At 33.3% G+C, this 22501-nt stretch overlaps 2 protein-coding genes across 3 annotated transcripts; one reads left to right on the top strand and one right to left on the bottom strand.

Annotated features, from left to right (window-relative positions):
- Nucleotides 1-7772: 7772 nt before the first annotated feature.
- Nucleotides 7773-9651, top strand: LOC126775696 (uncharacterized). Its single transcript, XM_050497760.1, has 7 exons — nucleotides 7773-7787; nucleotides 8072-8452; nucleotides 8548-8610; nucleotides 8704-8766; nucleotides 8857-8937; nucleotides 9006-9065; nucleotides 9242-9651. Exons 1-7 carry the CDS (start codon nucleotides 7773-7775, stop codon nucleotides 9404-9406), a joined length of 828 nt encoding a protein of 275 aa, XP_050353717.1. The 3' UTR covers nucleotides 9407-9651.
- On the bottom strand, nucleotides 9385-21857 carry LOC126775386 (farnesol dehydrogenase-like). Of its 2 annotated transcripts, none has more exons than XR_007669873.1 (7): nucleotides 16092-16255; nucleotides 15007-15172; nucleotides 13576-13717; nucleotides 12810-12939; nucleotides 10939-11064; nucleotides 10005-10249; nucleotides 9385-9402 (listed from the first exon to the last, which is right to left on the bottom strand). XR_007669873.1 is itself a non-coding variant. In XM_050497270.1 (7 exons), exons 2-7 carry the CDS (start codon nucleotides 16221-16223, stop codon nucleotides 10205-10207), a joined length of 741 nt encoding a protein of 246 aa, XP_050353227.1. In that variant the 5' UTR covers nucleotides 16224-16225; nucleotides 21761-21857; the 3' UTR covers nucleotides 9988-10204. The 2 variants fall into 2 exon arrangements, 1 of the variants encoding a protein (XP_050353227.1); XM_050497270.1 differs by lacking the exon at nucleotides 9385-9402 and adding an exon at nucleotides 21761-21857 and having other exon boundaries at nucleotides 9988-10249; nucleotides 16092-16225.
- Between the last annotated feature and the right edge of the window lie 644 nt (nucleotides 21858-22501).

The following is a 22501-nucleotide window of genomic DNA, read 5'->3' as shown; positions in this document are numbered from 1 at the left end:
AATTTCCTTTTATAGTTTACAGCGTTTTTTATTTCTTATATATTATTATATTGTTTTCCGCGAATCACGGGTCACGCTAATTAAATAAGTCATTATGTTTGACAGAAAACAATCTGAGGAATACAATCCAAAGGTGTCTTTTTTACAAAACAAAATGTCTTCACAAGAGTGAAGTTGCGATAGTCGCGGTAGGATAGATAATCACTCATTAATTTTTTTATTAGCCCAGGTTTACTCTTAAGGTCTTGTTGCAGTAGGAGGCAGCGGAGCCGGAGTACGAGGAGAGTGTCTCCATTGACAAGATCGGGGAGATTGAATCGACGCTATGCCAATCTTCTCTGGCAAAAAGAGCAACAAACCCCTAAAACTATTACTGATGATATAACTCCCAAGTCAATTTGATTCTTAGTTTAGGTGGTAGTCTGAAAACAAAATGGAAGTTTAATTCCCAAATCCTTCGTCAAAATATCACGTAATGAGCTATTTTAATTCATTCTACCTTCGAAATACTTATTATAATTACTTGAAATTAAAATAATAGTAACATGTTACGTAAGATAAACTTCATTTTAACTCGCTCTGGGCCTTGAGGTCTGAGTGACCGCAGCAAAGCCTCAATTACTTTCGTGTTATTCGTAAGTTAATACGGTCGTGGCTTTACATAATGTACAGGAAATTTTTTAAATAAGTAACTTGAATAAAGTTTAAACAAGGAACTGTAAGTATACATTTATTTTTTACTTTTGTTTTATTTACGTCGTCAAATGTGTGTTCTTTTTTTTTAGAAGGGATTTAAAAAAGTATTTTCCTTTGTAATTATATGTTATTATTAAAAACTGTTTATCTTTTGACCTTGTTTCAATTTTAAGTGATTTAATTCATAATAATTATGAGTTCCTATTTGTAGCTGTTTGTTAAACTAGCTGTGTACGGCCGCTTCGCTTGGTGTTAATATAAAATAGATATTATAGGGGTGATCTGCGTTTGACTTACCGTTTTCGTTACCACGACTATGCAGACCATCGCAGGAGTTATAGTCGATAAATAATCCTCCATAACCTGAAAAAGATACCCATTTTCAATATTAATATTAACTCTAGTTTATCTGTTAGATGTATCTTCGTAATAATTTGAATATATCCAAATATAGTATCTTTTGACTGTGTTTAAGTACACACACAATTACAAAATTTAGGGTTTTTTACTTTATTTATATATAACTTATTCAATATATAACATAGCATCCTCGTGACTGTTTTGGTCACGACGGCGAACCTCAATCGTAAGAGTTCGGACTCAGGACCGATGGCTTTGAATGCTTTCTGAGGTACGGAAGTGTAAACACAGCCGAACTTTGGACTCGTACAAATCATTACACGGCACAAAAACCTACAAATCATTTCACGACAAAAAAAATATTTATTCATAGGACTACAGCCTTTTAAGGTAGCCACTAGAGGACAGGTATGGCTGTGAAATGTTAGGCAATATGAAATTACCCATGATAGCGACTAAAACTTGATTAAAATAATAATTACAGCGGATAGTAAACATTGCTCAAGTTTTAAATGTACTTTATCTATAATCCAATATTATCGACTTTCAATAAAAACTTAACTGTAAAGTTTATCAAGTGCGATTGTGTAAACAATAAAAAAAACCTTTTGCATTTATAACACTGGTACGATTTAAATTACAAGGTTGACCTTGATGTTTCCTGTCATGTGTGGTTTGGATGTCTTGTTTAATATTTCTGCTTAGGTACTCGTCATAATAATTATCAGTCCAGTACTGGGCTTCTCCTATGGCACGCCAATGAGCTCGTCCAACCCCATCCCGCTGTACAATACTCGTACTATAAAATTCCATAATTATTGCAACTAAATATTATTTAACATACAAGAAGAGGTAATTCACGTCACGTCTTAATTCAATGCGAATCAAACCTCAAAGTGGATCTACATATGTATTATGTACTAACCTTTTCCGAAACGCGCTGAATCTTGGGGCATAATACCTATATGTAAAAGGGTTTTGTAGTTTTTTAAGTGAGGCGTTACAAAAGAAATGTCGCTTGATTTATTATAGATACATATATTATACGCATTTATATTGTTTTTGAAGTAAGATGAAGATGTTAAATTTATTTTAATTAGTTTAATCTGTGCTTACGATTCATCTCGTGCTTGGCAGTCGGTAGTAAACGAAAACGTCTTTAGGGAACGTTTTTTAATGTTCTACTAAATAGAAGGGTAATTTGCCCAGCAGTGGGACATGCACGTACTATTCTTTATTCATATTTAAACAATGATGTCAAATTTTCGTAATACAAACAGAGGAAACGGATGGTCAATAAATAGGGATGTCCATTGATAATTTGTATACAAGCGACAAGTGGTAGCATGGCAGGTCGTGGCGCAACACTTACCTTACGTGTGTCGATATTCCGGGGCCTTCGTACAAAGTCACGCCTATGTATATACAGGCTGTTATAAATTGTGTTATAAGTCAACGAACGAACGATCGACGGCAACTACCTTTGTTACAATCAGTACAATATTGTAATATAAAATAGTTATGAATATAGATATAACTTATTAAGATAAAGAGCGTTCTTAAATTTTGAAAAACGAGAATCCAGCTATATTTTTTATTAATTATAGAGGCGAACGGGCAAATTGGCCACCTGTTGTAAGTGAATTAAGAAGTATTAACCATTCTTTATATATTTACTTCGCTAATACCACCTGGAAAACTAAGAAGCTATGTCCCTTGTGACTGTAATTACACTGGCTCACTCACTCCTTGAACCAGAACATAGTCGTACTAAGAAATACGTACATACAATTTTTATATACAAATAATGATTAGTCTATCATGATTACAAAATTATGATAAATTTGCGAGGACTTTTAAAACATGCTGTATACGAGGCAGGAACCAAGTTTTATTATAAGAGAGTCCTTGCGATTTATATTGAAGCAATATTCGAGTAGATTGCGTTACGTTAACATATTTTATACATTTATTTATAAAAATATACGTATACTGATATAAATATAACAATAATGCCATAAAATTAGTAAACGCTTAAATTAAAAAATTGATAAATATAAATATTTTATAAACTATAGATCCATTTATATATAAGTGTTTTAAGACAAGGTAATAATATTTTTTTTTTATTTATGAGATTTGAATTTTTGTGAATTATATTATTGGTGTTACAAATATAACGTATACTCAAACGTATACTGTCGTTATCAAGCTGATGAAAAAAAAGTTAAAACAAACTGATCGCTGCCAAAACCCTAAATAGTTTAATGACGTAATACATTAATTGTTTTAATCCAAAATCTATGTTATTTACACAGTACGTTGATCGCTCGCTTCCCCTTGTCCCATTTGACATATATAAGGAGTAACAGCGTGTGTTTTTCCACTTATCTTTATCTCCAGTTATATAGTCATACCAACTCTCACACACGCGATGTAGCATCTATTTCGCTTATGTTCTTCCCTCATACGTAGCCAAGTAGTAGTTTTCTTGTGAAGGGAGATAGTCGAATGGATTCACGTAAATCCTTACCAAGGACAGCGGGTTCAGACCACTGAGTTTTCATATGCTTTGTGTAATTGATTTCTCGTTCTTCAGTGAAGTAAAACATTGCGATGAAACCTGCATGTGTCGGATGTGTATTCACCAAATCACGTTCGATCAGAGTACTCCACTAGACCCATAGAAGGCCCTTCGCGAATCGCGTGGAGATCAGAATCAGAATCGTGTCAGAGTTGATTTAAAGAAAGAAAGATAAGTCAGTGTAATTTTAGGATAATTATAACATAAATACTTTTAAATAAACATTAGTGCTGGTGATTTTTTTTAATTTTAATAACTTAAGTGTACTAGACTAACATTTGTAAAGGGAGGAGGCCGTAGGAACACCAGTAAATGTGTTCCTATTTTATTCGCGTAATTATTATTCATGTGAAAAGTAAGATATATATAAAGAAACTCAAATACCCAGCATATGTTATACCGCTAATGATTATAGAAGTTATATATCAAATGTATATAGGAATATTTTGTCTGAGTTACGTCATTATAGAGGCAGTTATTATTAGTTAATTAATAAATAAGTAATATTAACAAGTGTAATGATTTAATGATTATTAAAATAACTGGAATCATTAGAATATTAGTCGTTAATTATGTTATATATTGTATTCCATTTCGTTGATTTCAGCATTCAGTGTTTTAATAGTGTCAACCATGGGTCGCAAGCGCAGCGTGTGTGTGTTCCTGACTTTATCTCTGCTGGCTAATGCATTTTGCCTACCATCTAGTTTAATACGGTTTAAAAGGCAGTCTTCCAGTTCAGAGGTAAGTTGCTCTTTATGTAATAGTTATTTATAATATTTTTTTACTGGCTCGACCCGGTTTGAACCCACGATCTGTGGCCTTTAGGCTAGTAAGCTTAGCGTTAATAAAACAAAAGTTACCGTGAATATGTTCACAGTATAATCTGATAAGGGGCCAACACGAGCTGCTCATGACGGAATTCTTGACAATTACAAATTAAGTTCATAGTATGGTAACATAACCGAATGTAATAAATGATCATTACATACTGTATGTCAAAACACCATAGTATGAACTTCGATTTCTATGGATTCCAAAATTTAATTTATTTACATACATCGATTGCAGTATAACCTTCATTTTGGTACAAATCTTTGTTCATGCATTTTACTTTGTGAGAAGGCCTTGTTCAAGTCTGTTTGGGTGCGCAAAATTAAGGTGCGCAGAATTTTGCGCACCCAAACGGTGCGCAAAATTCTACTGGAAACTAGTTTTGTTTCGTTTTTAAGGGTGAATTACCTTAAATATTTTTAAATCGATGTAAATTACCACAATAACTTAATTTGATGATGATTAATGATTATAATACAACTAATTAAGCCGCTTTCACCCGCGTTACTGCTCCACTTCCGTGGGTCGTAGTGTGATGTTCTAGAATATTCTATAAACTTTCTCAATAAATGAGCTCATCTATCGCAAAAATAATTTCTCAAATTGTACCGTTAGACAGTAATACTACCACTACTTACATTTAAATAAACATAAATACTCTCCGACTTTATAATATTGTTAAAGTGATTTTATTTATATAATGTACATTTAGTAGTACAGTTAGTTAAGAATTATTGTCATTCAAACAAACAACAGGTACCTATATAATTCAGTAATAATTTATCTAATAATATATAACACGTCAACTCACGACAGTATTGATTTCACCATCACCATCTATCATAATTTGTGTTTATAATTCATCTCGGTGAAGGAAAACATCGTAAGGAAACCTACACGTGTCTAATTTCACCCCGCATTGAAGCAGTGTGGTGGAATAAGCTCAAAACCTTCTCCTCAAAAGGGAGAGGAGGCCTTAGCCCAGGTGCTCCTGGCTAGGAGGAGGCCTTTCGAAGTGCAACATCAACTTTATTATGAAGGTTCACTAGTTTCACTAGGTTTGGAATAATTAACTAACCAGTTTAGTGAATACCATTTCCGTAAGCAAATGTCATGAGTTATAACTAGGTATTGGCTTGTAGACCCTATCAGGTATAGTTCGATACATTAGGTTCATTTTTTATATAGAGATTAATACAACATGCGTGTCGGATTGCTATTTGCTGGCCCATCCAATTGTGACAGGAGACACACTTGTGCACTATAATATGTCCTGTGTAGTTGGATAATCTCTCTTCAGATTGGCCTTAAATGGAGACGGGACGACCCATTAGTTTATTATAAACGAAGATTGCGTGTTCAAATCCGGATAAGCATTACCGAAGTTTTATTGCTTAATTAGTGTTTACAACTCGTGTTTAAAGGTGAAGAAAACCATTGCGAGTAAATGCATGAGCCAGATGATCTACAAAAGGGGAGGAGGCCGTAGCCCAGTATTGGGATTTACAAGTGGCTACTTGCTTTATATAAACAAAAAAAACATTGTAAAATATCATTACTTGACCAAGATATAATATGAGAATATATATCAATTTATATATTCTAGTATTCATCATAATATCTGAAAACAATGCATCATATTTATTACTCATTGTTTGTAATTTTATTGTATCAAGGCGGTTCCAAGGTCGTTTTGTGGCATTTAGAGAAATGAGAGCATGAGACAACAACATATTTCTCACTCTATATGTCTCAGTCTGCTATTTTCGATACAAACATTTATCAGCTCCTGTTGTATTGTATTTAGTTTAAATAGTCTTAGTGACCTGTAATCCAGTACCTTAGTCGGCACATTGACTGCTTCGAACGTGGTTTTTATTTCTACCTGAAACCTGTAACTGTCTACCTGTGAGAGCGAATGACTTACCATCAAGATTGTTTATACGGCTGCATTCTTAAAATACATTAAAAATAATCCTTTGTGTATTTTGTAGTAATATTTATTCGATACAAATAAAATATGTAGAGTTTCAACGAGTAATCTTGTAGAGATTCATAATTCATTATTTATTAAGCGAGACCTGTACGACATTAATTTAGTAGGTTTTTTTATTATCAAAGTAAATGTAAGATCAACGAACAACACCCAGACACTCCTGTTGTTCAAAATAACAATTAATTAGATTGTTATTTATATAAATGAGAAAAATAAATGGACTCGTAAGGCTCCCCAAGACTTGAAGCCTATGACGACATCTTTTCATAAGTGTAATGAACTAATCGAAAACAACCGTCTCGACTACTTATTTTATTACATTCATTATGCTTGTTCTTTCGACTTCTCTATAGTACATTTTAATAATTATTGAATTTATATTAAAATTTTTTTTGTATCTTTTAGACTAGTTTATTGAGTAAAGTAAGGATTAAAATATATTTTTAATTTGCGGGATGCACTTAAGATTAGATATATTATAGCATTTTTCATTCCACGTTTTATTAACCTTATAAAGTTATTGTTTTTTCAGTAAACATTTAAAATATTATTGTTTATAAAATAGAGATGAAGAAATGATTTTTCGCATTTTTAATTTCAAAGTGGTTGCCTGTAAAGCAAGATTGGAGGTTGCTAATTTTTCACAACATACAAAATGGGAGAGGAGGTTTTAGCCCACCAGTGGGACATTTACAGGCCGTTACTGTAATACATTGATAAAGTAAATTTATTTTTCAGAACGAAATATCAACATCAGACAGTGAAACGAAATCACCAAACGTACCTGATTCAAGTTTGAGCACTGCTAATTTTGATTTACCGCCATCATTGCCTCATAACGATGATGACGACGATGACTTCGACACACCCACATCGTATCCTTCAGACGGCGGTGGTAGTAACATTTTTAGCTTAATAAAGTTAGCAACCACCTTCCTTTCCGGATCAAGTTCTTCGAGCGTAAGTATCAAAAAAATCCCTTAACTATAAATACATTCAACACTTTATTATATTGTCTTCATTGCACATTGAAATCGAAAACTAAAATATATGTACATAAGGATTTACAAAAGGTGCATGGAGTGCAACATTGTATATTATGTATATATGTTCACAGGTGTTGATGTGTTTTTGCATGTGTGTGTTTTCTGGTTTATGATTCTTATTAGCTTTAAATATTTAATACATTTTGGGTATTTTTGAAAACAATTCTAATGCACACGTACAGGTTTGTTTGAACAAAAATTGAATTATATTACAATATACCCGTGATATTATATTTATTATTATACACTTAAACTAATGACAAGTCTTATTGTATGCTGTTTTTATTTGCACTTTAGTAAGTAAATAATAAAAACAATTTTGTTTTCTTTATTAATATCAAATGCACGCTCGATATTCAATATATTTAAACACGGTTTTTCTCTAATTAATTTTTGAAGTGTCACTCTATCGTGTGAAACCTATCTACACATATCAGGACGTGGTCACGTTTTATTTCACTGCTTATTCGTCAAAAGGTAAGTCACTTTTCTATTTAAGATGTTTGTTTATTTGATAAGTTAAAATTAAAATAATATTGTCACTAAATCTTTCAGAATATATTGCTGAAACTTCTCAAGGAAATCGTGAAGCGTAATAAACCAACAATCATTATTCGAAGACAAGGTGAAGCAGATAATGAGATCGACATTGATTACTTAGATGACTTAAAACCCCCTACTCTCCAAAACCAGGAATATGATAACAATGATAGTAAAGATTCTAATAGTGATTCTGAAGAAAAAATTGAAACTGACGTCGATGACGTAGCCGAATTGAGTTTGGAGGATGACAGGAATAATTCAGAACAAGATTCGGACTCTAATTTAGATGAAAGCGACGATGATGACGATAATGATGACTATGACGAACCACCAGGAGGTGGGGATGGTGAGGGTGGTGGGATTTTAGGCCTACTTGCTGGACTTAGTGGAGGCGTAAGCACGAATTTATCTTTTAACTAACTAGAACGTGAGGAATTTATACTACTTTTGTGATGTTTATTTTCTACATATTTTTATATTTACAGGAGGATGGTCAGTCAGATCTAGGATCTCTTCTCGCAACAATCAGTGGAATTATAGCTAATTTAAGTGTAGGTTTTGTTAATTTAATAAATAATATTAATTTAATCTTGATTTACATGTAAATTATTAATTATATTTTATATTAAACGTTTAATTTATAGGGCGATGGTATCGACCTAAATGCTCTCATTGCATCTGGTATAGGGCTGTTCGTCGGATTATTGGTATGTGCTTGGAATATAATTTTGTTTTATTTTTCGATATAAAAGCTGTTTGTTATTTGGGCTCTATATGTATATATCTATATATTTCAGTCTGAAGGCGAGGAGAATCCAGGAGCTATAATAGCGAGTTATCTTCTTACATCACTAGATACTATCACCGGAGGCGGAGCTGTATGAATTTAGTTTTATAAAAATTAATATAAATTGAGTATAAATTTTAACTAAGTGTCTTTCCACAGAAAAATAATGGAGAATTCTTCGGAAAATTCCTATCGAAATTGGTTAAGGGTACTAGCGCTGTAAGTAGCACCAGTTTTATTTCTTAATCGTTTTCTAATTATATTACTTTAATTAGAAAGTCATTGTATATTTCGGCTTTGATAACTCGGCTAATGTCTGCTTTTCCTACTTTAATATTTTATTGAAATAATATTTAAATGTCAGCTATTGTATATAATAACAAAGTATATTACAGGCAGGAGATCCAGATGCTAGCTCCGAAGAAGAAGACAATGGAAATAAAATGATTATGGCAGACTCTGCTGGATTTTTCCTAAGCTTCATATCGTCTCTTCTAGGAGATATGTCTAAGAGTAGCTCCAGCTCCCATCCATGGAGAAGATATTTTAAAGAGACCTGATTATTGAGACTGTTTTACTTTAGCGAATAAGTTAAAATATACACATATATTTTTTTGTTTTATTTTTGCGTCTTTCAGTTTACCTCGACAGCAGTAAGAAATTAATTTCAAAATACTTTTTAATTCGATTATTGCCACTGTATCATGATTTTCGAGTTTTTTCTAACAGAATCGCCCTACCGCTATAATATTCTGTAAGAACTCACTTTATTTCTCACTCGTGAAATGTTGATAAACGACTTACGGTGACAAGCTATTTTGATGCGTGTGTACACTTTAACTTCCTTACTTACTATAAACGTTATTTAGAGGGTGACCATATCGTGTTTTCTTCTTTCGAATATCAAGCCAATAATGACAAAGAAGGAAATATCACTGTTTATCTAAACAGCTGCTCAGTTCATAAGTAAGGCCGTAAAATTTATAATTGTTGATAAAGTCCATGTCGCATATAACTTTTTGTCATTTCACGACCATGTACCGCGGTGATTTCCTAGTTTGTTAACCTAATAATTTTACCGATTCTGTCTTATTTACTAGTCACTAGTTATTTCTGCTTTAAAAAATAAAAACACAATTAAAAGAAATACACATTTACTATTTTCATTGTTTATTTTACAGAGTAGTCCAGATTCCACCGATGAACATGCCCCATCACCGTTTTGGACACTGAAGCTGACTATCGTACAAGCTCTACTACAATTTATAACATCAATACTTGGAATGGCATCATCATCAGTGTTTTCCTCTTCTTCAGGTTAAATTCATTCTTGTGCCATATAATAAAATATAATAAAATTATAATCTTCTTTCTAATATTGGCTCGATCGTCAATTCCGTTATCTATATATAAAACAGAAAATCAAAAGATTTATCGTTATATACAACATTTCACATTCCTTTATATTAATATATTATGTAATAGTATAAATTTAGAAAGTATCAGATTCGTTCGTAATCTTTTCACCAATATTCCTTTTAGTTTGGAATGCAGAACTATACATATATTGAATGCCATGATAAATAATAAAATTGATTACAAATTACAGTTATTAACTAAATACTTAATAACTAATTAATGCCGCAATAGTTTGTGGATACGCGCGGATCGTAAACAAGGAGAGCTAATTTAAATCTGTCCAAACATGAGAGTTTTCAAGTGTCAAATATTTATTTTTAAATTTATGTTTACATGACAACCCGTTATTTGCTGCATTTGCTGCGACAACAATTAAAATAATATAAACAACGGCTTAAATAGTATCAAAATTATTTTTGCTCTCACTCGGCGGTGGATGAAAACATTGTAATAAAACACGAGTTTGATAAAATTCTGGTTAACGCTTATTTACCAAGCCCTATTGCAACAGCATGGTAGAATATTGTCTAAGCTAAAAGCTAACCGATGGGCCCCACTCAGCCAAACATAATATCATTACTCAAACGGCTTCCGAATGTTGAGCCTCAGATGTCAGTGCCCAGGGGCCTGGATCACTTAGTCCGGGTAGTAACAAAAGCTATACGATACTCACATTTACATTGGGGGGTGTGGAGAGAATATAAAGTATAGCATCAGCCACTGCCTCCGGTTCTAGAATCGGCATGTCGTTTTTGAATTCGGTGACCATTTCTGTTTTCACTAGTCCAGGTGAAACACTCTGAAAAATAAAATCGTAGAATCTACATTTCGAACCGGTGGTAGCTCGAAGCTGAAAACTTGATTTGTATCTTGCAAAATGCCAGTTGGTTTTTCAGAGCCTTGGTAAATATAGTATATTTTGATTGTGAATTTGATGGAATATTTTGTATTGCATACTCAAAATCTATAGTAATATTATACGCGAGCGAAGTTGCGGGCGATTATTAGTTTATTATAAGTAACAATAACTTTATTTAGGAGGATGACAGGTAAGATTAACAAAAATTAAAAAAGGCATTAACAATGCTAAGAAAATAAAAAACAAACATCTACAAAAAAGCAACAAGAACAAAATTAAATAAAGATTATTTTCAAAAGAAATAACCATTATACATAATTTTAAAAACTAATTATTGTAATGAAAGTATATAAATCACTAAACATGGATGTGAATTCCGGCGGGAAGTGATTTCCAGTCTCCGAAGTTTATTAAAGAACCAGACAGCTGCGTGTGCGAGCAACGTGAACACTACGTGTCTTTTTAATCCTGGTGTTTCTTTATGTAATTATTTTATCGGTTTATATTCACTTGCATATACAATATTACATGTATTGACTGTATCATTGGCCTAAAAATAAAATCCAACGATATTTGAACAATTGTTTTTCAAAATGTACCGCTTACAGTTACCAAAACAACATCACTTAAAAATATCGGTAGAAGAAAAAATAAAGAATATATATATATATATATTTGTTTTTTAGATTATTTGTCACAAAATATTTATTTATTCATTTTTTATTCAGAAATATTTATTTAAAAATAACAGGAAATAGCATTAATTAATACCTCAGGATAATATTGAAATTTCCAAACTGAAAGTTAATATAAGGTATAACTATTATTAAATAACTATTATTATTAATGATTTTAGTTATTTTCACATTATCATGTCTTACGGCATTGTACTGTGGAGTTATGCTGCCGCAATCAATACGATATGTGTGCTGCAAAAGAGGGCTATTTGCGCAATCCTAGGAGCTAAAGAATCTCTAAGACAGAAAATTAAAGAAATTAAAATATTAACTGTTGCTTCTCAATACATATTATGTAATGTTATGTATTTACCGAAAAATATTAATGACTATGAGAATATGTGATACTCATAACATTGGTACAAGGATCAAACACAAATTAATTACTCCAGTTACTCGACTTGCATAGAGTCAGTAACTCTTTTGTGGGGCAATGTATACGGTTCTAGAACATGATCCCAGAAAGCGTTCAAAATGCCTCGCTTGCCAAATTTAGAAAAAATTGGAAAGGAACACTTGTGTGCTAAAGGTTATTATACAATTAATGAATTTATGGATGATAGCACCCCTTGGGAATGAGACGATCGCCGTATGGTTATTTCTCTCTCCTTTTTTGTAAAGAAAACATGACATATGTAAAAAAAACCGCTGTTTTTTTCGCCAGTTCTTCAGGGCTGGGTGTTTCTTTTCCGAACCGGAGGTAGTTTCTGATATGACCATCATTAAGCGAGTGTAATGCTTCAATATTGAATAAATCATTTTGATTTAATAATATTGAAATAGGTACATATATATATACAGTTTATCTCGATGGATATAAGATATTTCCCGATTAATCATACGTACTTAAACAAAAAAAGATTCTTCAAAATCAGTTCAGTCGTTTATGCCTGACATTTAAACAAACAAACCGACACGAAGAGTTTAATAATAGTTATGAAGCTTTACCGCCACTTTGATTTGACTGTTGAACTCAGCCAGCTCCGTATTAAGCGCTGTCGTAAAGGCGGTGACAGCGTGCTTGGTGCTCGTGTACACGTTCAAACTCGTTTGAAACGGCACGTAATGTCCTGCTATACTGAAATTAATTATAATAAAATACAGTTACATATACTATGAATACACAATTAACCGAAACCATGCTGTAAGTAAATAAGTAAATGAAAATTCGGAGTTGACAGCCCGGGTTAGAACCCGCGAACAGCGGAAGATTCACATGTTCTAACCACTGGGTTATCTCGATTCACGAATATAGAAAAATAATCCTTTAAAGCTAGGAACGGCCAGTTTGAACCCTTACCTTTAGCTTCTAAAACGATGATTTAATTCAGAATAAGTTAACTACATACTAAATAATGATTATAAAATATTTAATTCGAAACATGAGAAGTACGTATATACTGTTGCTGCATTATGTTCAGTTACATTTTTAGTTCAATAGTATAATAATATTATGTAACTTAGTCTGAGGGATTCACGCTGTCTCTTTTAAAAACAATTAATAATACTAAAATAATTTGGTATGCACAAATGATAGATACTTAAAAAAAATCTGTACCTTATCATATCTTTTATTGATAAGAAAATTTATAATAATAAATAGAACAATTTAGTATTTTAATGATAGATATTTTTTTAAAAATATTTTATACCTATCTGACTCGCTATATATATATATATATCTTGATAAGTTATAACTAAGCTGTTGTGTTACCTATTAACGTTTATAATATGTCCGTAGAAATTTCTCTTCCTCATGGAGGAAACGCCCTTCCTCGTGCACATGATCATGCCTTTAAGGTTAACATCGAGGGTGGACAAAATGGCGTCGTCGCTCAATGTTTTTTCGCCAGCATCTGCAAAAAGGCAATAATAACTCATAAAAGTAAAGTCATACAGCCCAGTGTCTCACTGCTGGACAAGGGAGGAGAGGAACTCTCATCTTAAGAGGAAGGCTTAGAGCTTATATCGATACGTGGTAGAATTTTATTACACGTACAAATTTCCTCACGGTGTTTTCATTAACCGCCGAACACAAATATACGATGTACAGTAAATTATAATCAAAAATTAAGCACATGAAAACTAAGCGGTGCTTGTCCGGGCTTGACCCCGTAAACCTCAGTTAAGATTCACATATTCTAGTCATTGAGCCGTCTAAGCCAGACTCTCTAAGTTTCCGAGTCTAAATGTAAAATATTTCAAAAACCATTAACTACGTTCAAACTAATCCCATGGACATTTATTAAAAAAAAAACAATTATAATTCAATAGAAAACGAATGTCTTCTGACTTATGTCAAATCAATAATGACAGAGTGAGATAAAGCAATTCTATTAACAAATTGTCAAATTATCTAGATAATAATTATAAAGAAGCGTGATCGTTGCCGTTTATCAGATTTCTTATTCTTTAATTTATTTGTCGACCATTGGCATAAACTCTGACAATTAAGTTTCGTTTTGAAAAAACGGTATATGTTAACATCGTAACGATCCGAATAAATATAGAATAGTCAAAGATGGATCGGAATAAAATCGGAAACGTACCGTAATCCTTATAGTTTAGTAAAATTCGGTACCAGTTTTTAATGAAACAACCGTTAATCAACGTTTATAAGTGAGACCGTTATTTTTTGTTTGTGTAATTGAGTCGGTTTTAAAGTGCCTTTTATTACGAACTCGCGATAGCTCATTATATCTCTTTATATTTTTTATGTTTCTAAGTACTTCAAATATGTATATATAAGTTATAGAGTACAGTAACAGCCTGTAAATGTCCCACTGCTGGGCTAAGGCCTCCTTTCCCTTTTTGAGGAGAAGGTTTGGAGCTTATTCCACCACGCTGCTCCAGTGCGGGTTGGTGGAATACACATGTGGCAGAATTTCGATGAAATTAGACACATGCAGGTTTCCTCACGATGTTTTCCTTCACCGAAAAGCACGAGATGAATTATAAACAGAAATTAAGCACATGTAAATTCAGAGGTGCTTGCCCGGGTTTGAACCCACGTTCATCGGTTAAGATTCACGCGTTCTTACCACTGGGCCATCTCGACTTAGATTATTTTGTAAGTAAAGATATTTGTATATATAAGTTATATTAGTTTGTATATATAAGTTATAAAGGCAATAGATTAGAATACCTGTGATACAGCCTTTTCTCAAAAAACCAGCATTGTTAACGAGTACGTGTGGCCCTCCGAACTTCTGCTCCACCCAATGAAAAGCCTCCGCGATTTCCTCAGGCTTCGAAATGTCACAACGTTTGGTAACAATGCTGCCCTTTCCCGTAACTTTTGACGCTAGTTCCTTAAAAAAAAGATATTACAGATCTGTATTTTGTCACAAAGCATACATTGCTAAGTTGATTTTTATAGTATCAGTAAAAAATAGTTGAACGTACCTAAATACTAATATTAACTCACAAATGTCAAAAACAGAAACTACATAATTTTTTTTTCTAATGACCACTACTTGTGCAAAATTTCATGATGGTCGGTTGAGTAGATAAGACCTAAAAGCGTTACAAACAATCTCACTTTCGCATTAACAATATTAGTTAGGGTAACAAAAAACCTAGGGACAATAAAATACAACACATTTGATCAAGGTAAACCTTTTTTAATATTGTAAAAGCAACAGCCTGTGTATGTATGCCTGTAAATGTCCCACAGAAATTATTACATCGACTCGTGATGGCAGAATTTCAGTGAAATAAGACACGTGCAGGTTTCCTCACGACGGTTCCCTTCACAGCCGAACACGTGATGATAAACACAAATAAAGCAAATGAAAATTCAGTGGTGCTTGCATGGGTTTGAACCCGCCTCAAAATCATCGGTATAGATTCACGTTTTCTAAGTATTGGGCCATGTCGGCTTACTTAATATTATAGAATTCAATATTTTCATAAAAAATAAAGTTCCATAAAAAATATATATTTAAAAATTCCAATGCTATGATGTGCCGATAATTAAATGGTACAGTAACAATTCACATCCTATGAAAAGTCAAGTATATAGCAAAGATTTTGTTGCTACTTATTAAGTTAGTGTTGGGAGTCACCTTATCATCGTCACACGTACGATACCTCTGTCTGTTATGCTACACACGAAGACCTGTAGTTACAAACACGCACACACACCCATATAGCTATAACACTGTTTACCAAAGAACCACATCTTTAACGTAACCGACTGGTAAGGTCACAAAGCCTATGAATACATACATCAATTAGATGAGTCCTGCGAGCCAGTCCCACAACCGTCATACCGTGGTTGGCGAGTCGTAAGCTAAGCGCCGCACCGATGCCAGAGCTGGCCCCGGTGACAATCGCTATCTTGCCTGACCAACGTTCCATATCTGTAAAATTGATTTATATAAAAAGTAACACAAATGTTTCCTGATTCGGTCTATTGGCCAGATATAAGGCCGCAGATCCCGAGCGGGTTCAATCCCCAGGTCGGGCTATTAAAAAGTGATGGGGTTTTTCTGACTGAATCTGGAAATTGGTGGTACGTCCCACACCTGAAGTCTTTTCAGTCGTATCGGATTGCTGTCTGTCAATCAAATGTGATTGGTCACATCGGATCTATTTCCTCGCTACGAGAGAGTGCACCTCTGTTTGCCCATACGCTTGTGCACAATAATCGTGCTAATCCATAAATTATTTCCCGAATTTTGATCACTTGGCGAACCACAGTATAATTATTATTATTATATAGTCATTGTCACATATCACTTTCTGTCACAATCGATCTTTTTTTGACGAGCCGGTTGGCGTGGTTGGTAGATACCTGCCTTTCACGCCGAAGATTGTGGGTTCGATTCCCGCCCAGGATAAACATTTGTGTGCATGAACATGTCTGTTTGTCCTGAGTCTGGGTGAAATTATCTATATAAGTATGCATTTACAAAATAAAAATAGTATATGTAGTATATCAGTTGTCTGGTTTCCATAGCACAAGCTCTGCTTAGTTTGGGATCAGATGGCCGTGTGTGAGTAATGTCCCAGGATATATTATTATTATTATTTTTATTTTTATCCCCGAGGTCGTTTTTACATAATATACAGTAACAGCCTGTTAATGTCCCACTGCTGGGCTAAGGCCTCCTCTCCCTTTTGAGGAGCAGGTTTGGAGCTTATTCTAACACGCTGCTCCAATGCGGGTTGGTAGAATACACATGTGACAGGATTTCAATGAAATTAGACACATGCAGGTTTCCTCACGATGTTTTCCTTCACCGTCAAGCACGAGATGAATTATAAACACAAATTAAGCACATGAAAATTCAGTGGTGCTTGCCCGGGTTTGAACCCACGATCATCGGTTAAGATTCACGCGTTCTAACCACTAGGCCATCTCGACTTTTACATAATATATCTACTGTATGTATGTATGCATTTAGTTTTAGCTAAGCATAAGAATTATAACACTTAAAAAACACTTTATTCGAATGACATCTGATAAAACACTTTTGATTTATCGTTTTACAAGTTAATTGTTTTTTAAATTATATATTTAGTTGTATATAATTAGATATTAATTTAAAGACTTCCCTTTGGTTTGTAATTGTGTAGTTATCGTTATCTGAAGTGTTTTTATAATTGAGCTGAGATGGAAATTTGTATTGTTGTGTTCCGTAGTGTTAGCAAATAACAGGTACATGGGATATAATAATTCAGTTCCTGTGTTCCACGACGCATCCATGCCCTAAAGGATGGTCAATGTTTCTGACTGTGCCAATATAGATGACACATATGATCATCCCTTGGTCTATTTGCCCTGGATTTAAATCCTTGGTTAGGCCAAAAAGTTTCTGGGTCTGTGCTAGATCTCTCTTCTGCCATATCAGTTTGGATTCGAATCTGAAACAGCACAATACCTAGCCACCTCACTATCAGAGTAAGATAATAATGAATGCACCCGTGTTGCGCATACACCAATTATTCCCCATACTACTGCCTGTGCTGATAGTCTTTTTCATTACTATGATTACATTCATTTTCTTATATAATATTTGCTGAATGATAATTTATCTGTGTACAATAAAGACATTCACAACAACATGTATAAATAGATATGAGATAAACAAAATCAAAATTCAAGACGTAACATATATGTTTTAACGAGGTGCACTTTATCTGCTCCAACGATTTAATGCCGCATTAACACATGCGGCAGCGGTTCGTCTTGACGACTTTTCACTGTGTGGACACGTCTGTTAGTCCACATATTATCGTGTATTTTGCTATAACTCGTAAGCGTGGATGACGTACCATTCTAGCATCCACTAGAAACATATTTCTTTAGGATATTAATTGATCTACAATATCGTCTTGCGTAATATTTAACTAAACATCAAAGGCATGCCGCAATATTGCATCGTTAGTTTTCTATACTACTTCACAATGTCGTTTCGCATTTTGGTCTTTGGTCTGTATAATTGCTTTAAAATGCTCTATTTTTTTAAATTTGTAGGCAAACTGGCAAGTAGCTATTTGCTAGTTTTTTACTTCCGCAATGTTTTGTATAATTAAGAGTATAAATAAAAATAAACAACTTACTATATACATAATATAAATAAAAAACCATAGTTTAAAAACTATAAGATCAAATCAAATTAAAAAAAGAATTTTGTATTCCAAAAACAATTCTAATAATAAGAATAGACCTGACACCCTAAACCTACTAAATAATAAACCAGGAGTAAGTATTATTAAAAGGGATTTATGTCGTTCTAAATATTTCTGTCAGGCAACATCGTAATGATAATAATAGGAATTGTTAATAGTCCTAATGAATTCTTAACGTGATTGTGATAATTTATACCTCAAGGTTTTGAATGAATTTAATAATAATTGCTGTGGCGCTTATCTTAACTACGCATAGGATTTACAAGAATGCTGGTTACTAATTATAGAATTATTCAAACGACCATGTGGTTTTTAATGACTGCCTCGTTGGTCTAATGGCTAGATGTAAGGCCGTAGAACCGGTGGTCCCGAGTTCAAATCCCAGTTCGGGCCAATAAAAAAGTTATTGAGTTATTGTGTCGAAAATTCACAATAGCAGCCCGAGTCTGGAAGTTGGAAGTGTGTACACTCCTGTAATTTGAAAAGCACGTAAAGCCGTTGTTCCTGCGCCTGAACTATTTCCGCTCGTGTCGGATTCATCGAATTATGAGTGTTAGGGAATAGAGAGTGCACCTGTGTTTGCGCACACATTTGTGCACGTCCTGGGCAGTTGCTTATCTCTTTTGAGATTGGCCGCCGCCGAAATCGGCCTGGAGCACTATTATTATTATTATTAATGAACTGAAAATAATAACTTGGCATTTTAGTAAATAATGTGTGGAGATGAAGTTATTTTTTATCACAAGGTAAAGGATATATATGGATAAGAACTAGGGCTCTCCAGGCTAAATGGGTTGTGCGATTGTTATCCAATAAAGCCTCTGTGATGCTCGGCTTTGGCACAGGAAGCTACGCAATCGTTACGATATGACAAAGGAATGTCTTTTAGTGCTGCGCTTGGGACTCGGACCCCTCAGGGAGATGGCAAATAATATCATAACCTAACCTGAATTACTCTCATATAATATAAACAATTGGCAGTTTTCGTATAAAGGTTTATTAATTACTAGTTTTCGCTCACGGCTTCGCCTGCGTGTCAGAGGAGCGGGAAGCAAAATTTCATTATAATCCGTTCTGTGGTTTAGTGAAAGCGTCACAGACAGACAAAATTACTTTCGAATTTATAATAATAGTATAGATTTATAAAGGATAAGAATATTTTGTTCTTTAATCCTGGTCTGCTGTGAACTAGGAAAGTAAATTATCTTCATTCATTTAACTACCGACGGTTTTCATATTACGTATGCCTGTTACACAAGTTTGTATTTATAGTAAGTTTTAATTTGTAGCGTAATCTTATAATTGATTTTAGTTTAAATTACAGCAACAGCCTGTAAATGTCCCTATGCTGGGCTAAGGCCTCCTCTCCCTTTTTGAGGAGAAGGTTTGGAGCTTATTCCACCACGCTGCTCCAATGCGGATTGGTGGAATACACATGTGCCTAATTTCGATGAAATTAGACACATGCAGGTTTCCTCACAATATTTTCCTTCACCGAAAAGTACGAGATGAATTATAAACAGAAATTAAGCACATGAAAATTCAGAGGTTCTTGCCCGGGTTTGAACCCGTGTTTATCGGTTAGGATTCACGCGTTCTTACTACTGGGCCATCTCGACTTAGTTTAAATTACGAGGACGAAATATGTTCGTAATCATTTTTTATCTTAGATATAATCTGTCAGTTTATAATCAATATATTTATTTATTAATTTAGTTTACTAACAATCACTTACGCTAGAATATAAATATAAAAACAAACTTAGTTTATTATCATGAGGAAAAGATCTGCATCTTTGATACGTAGAATCAGAGACAGTCCTAACACCATCCTAATGATTATTGCGAATGATGTGAACGGCTATATGATGAGCGGATTATCTAGAAGTCTTTGTAATACTCTGGTTTATGTGCCTCATACATAATCAATTATATCTATATATATATATTTATAGAATAGGAAGGTGGACGAGCATATGGGCCACCTGATGGTAAGTGGTCACCAAACGCCCTTAGACGTTGTCATTGTAAGAAATGTCAACCATCGCTTATAGCCAATGCGCCACCAACCAGATTTGGGAACTAAGATTTTATGTCCCTTGTGCCTGTAATTACACTGGCTCACTCACCCTTCAAACCGGAACACAACAATATCAAATATTGCTGTTTTGCGGTAGAATATCTGATGTTTGAATATCTGATATTTAATCTCATCATATATTTGTATGTCGTTAATTAGTTACTTATTAATTCTTATATATTTTAATTATTATTTTTGTGATTGTGATTCTAATTCTAATTATTAATGTATGTTATTAATGTGTGATTTGAATGTATTGAATCTGTAATCATGTACCAAAAGTATAGGCCTTGATGCCTGAAAAATAAAGATATTATTATTATTATTAAAAAAGCTAAATGTAGTGATTAATTATAAGAATATACATCATGCAATTAATGCTATCAAAACAAAACAGTTGTTAATATTAAAACAAAATAAGAATAATATTGATATATTATAAATTGCTATTTATCCTCTGACTAAAAAAGAAGATTTTTTTTGTTACATTATAAAATATTATATTAGCGTTGCACTTGAATATAAATTTTTTGAAAATCAACCGCCGGTTCGGAAAGAATTACTTGAGACCTCAGAAGAAGCGTTGAATAAAAGAGCGGGTTTTTAATCTCAATTATGACAATTATACTTAATAATAAGGCTAATTATTTTTTTATTTAAAAAAAACTCGCACAATAACAACGAAAATCTTTTAATTTTTGTATGTAAAGTCTTTGCATATTCGTTTTTTATGGTTTGCCAAGTTATTATTCATTGTCAATAGGAAGTTGAAGTTGGCAAGATGATTTAATTCCGGGAAGACTTAAGAGATCAAATTTGAGCCACGGTAGCGAATCTCAAGAACCAGTCAACTGCGCAGGAGACATTTTAAAGCACAAAGTGTGCACAGATGCATTCTCTATTTCCTTTATTATATATTCTGAATGTATGGGAAGTAAAATAGACTTTTATTTATTAACTCTTACTTTCGAAAAGCCTCGTACTCCTGAAGATTGATAATGAAAATATATTTATTTTTAATTTTGATGCTTTCATAAATTATTCAAATGAGATATTGCCTTTTATAAACTATTTTTAACATATATATACTAATATTTGGTTTCTAATAAAATAACTACTATTTCTAAGGAATTTAAAATCAATGTTAAATAACGTTAGTACGAACAAAACATTTCACTTACTTGATTTAATAATAGTTATACGACCACTATCACTGTCGGTACCAACACGCGGAAACTCCGATGCCAGCTGGTTTTAAACACCGAGTGAATTACGAAACTGCAAGTGCAGTTGGCTTATATTGCAACAAAACGTGAAGCGGAGGGATAACCATTTATTTATAACTTAGATCAGTTTAAACTTACCAAAATATTAGTCTCCATTAAGTTTCATATTAAAATATCTCTCATAATAAAATTATCTGGAAATTGTTAACTATAACCAACCCTCTCATCAAATATTCCACCGGCAAAAAACAATACTTACTTATTGAGCTCCAGTGTAATTACAGGAAGAAGATTTTGGAGTGGATTTTGGGTGCTGAGGACCGCGCACTATCTGGTGGCCCATTTGCCATTTTAAAAAAAAAAAAAAATTTTCAATCTATTTTTTTTATGACGTCAATATATTTTTAGTACATTACATGATACGAAGTAGTTAGTCATCCAGAACTTAAGCAATTAAGTTGCCAATATGATGGTTATGCCAATATGTATATTATGAGAATTTGTGGAATGGTGAGAATTAATAAACCAGCGTACGCGAGAAAGCTAACAAGTTGCAACAAAACCAACTGAGATGCTTTGGGCTGTTAGGACTAAGAAAACCACCCAATAAGTCCACCTTTCTAATGTTTTCCATTGTGCATTCCTATAACAAAATCTTATAGATATCAGGTCCCATGAATATTATTTTTAGATTTA

This window comes from Nymphalis io, chromosome 18 (genome assembly GCF_905147045.1).
Source record: "Nymphalis io chromosome 18, ilAglIoxx1.1, whole genome shotgun sequence".
NCBI lineage: Eukaryota > Metazoa > Arthropoda > Insecta > Lepidoptera > Nymphalidae > Nymphalis > Nymphalis io.
The sequence above is the reverse complement of the archived record's forward strand: the minus strand, read 5'-3'. Positions and strand labels throughout refer to the sequence as shown.

Excerpts from the sequence above, each read along its gene's own strand:
- LOC126775696 (XM_050497760.1), top strand. Across the intron at positions 8,453-8,547 it reads TTGCTGGACTTAGTGGAGGC|GATGGTCAGTCAGATCTAGG; the intron begins GTAAGCACGAAT and ends TATTTACAGGAG. Across the intron at positions 8,938-9,005 it reads CTATCACCGGAGGCGGAGCT|AAAAATAATGGAGAATTCTT; the intron begins GTATGAATTTAG and ends GTCTTTCCACAG.
- LOC126775386 (XM_050497270.1), bottom strand. The coding sequence starts at position 16,223 with ATGGAACGTTGGTCAGGCAAGATAGCGATTGTCACCGGGGCCAGCTCT. Across the intron at positions 15,173-16,091 it reads GCAGGACTCATCTAATTGAT|GAACTAGCGTCAAAAGTTAC; the intron begins GTATGTATTCAT and ends CTTTTTTTTAAG. Across the intron at positions 13,718-15,006 it reads GAGAAAAGGCTGTATCACAG|ATGCTGGCGAAAAAACATTG; the intron begins GTATTCTAATCT and ends GCCTTTTTGCAG.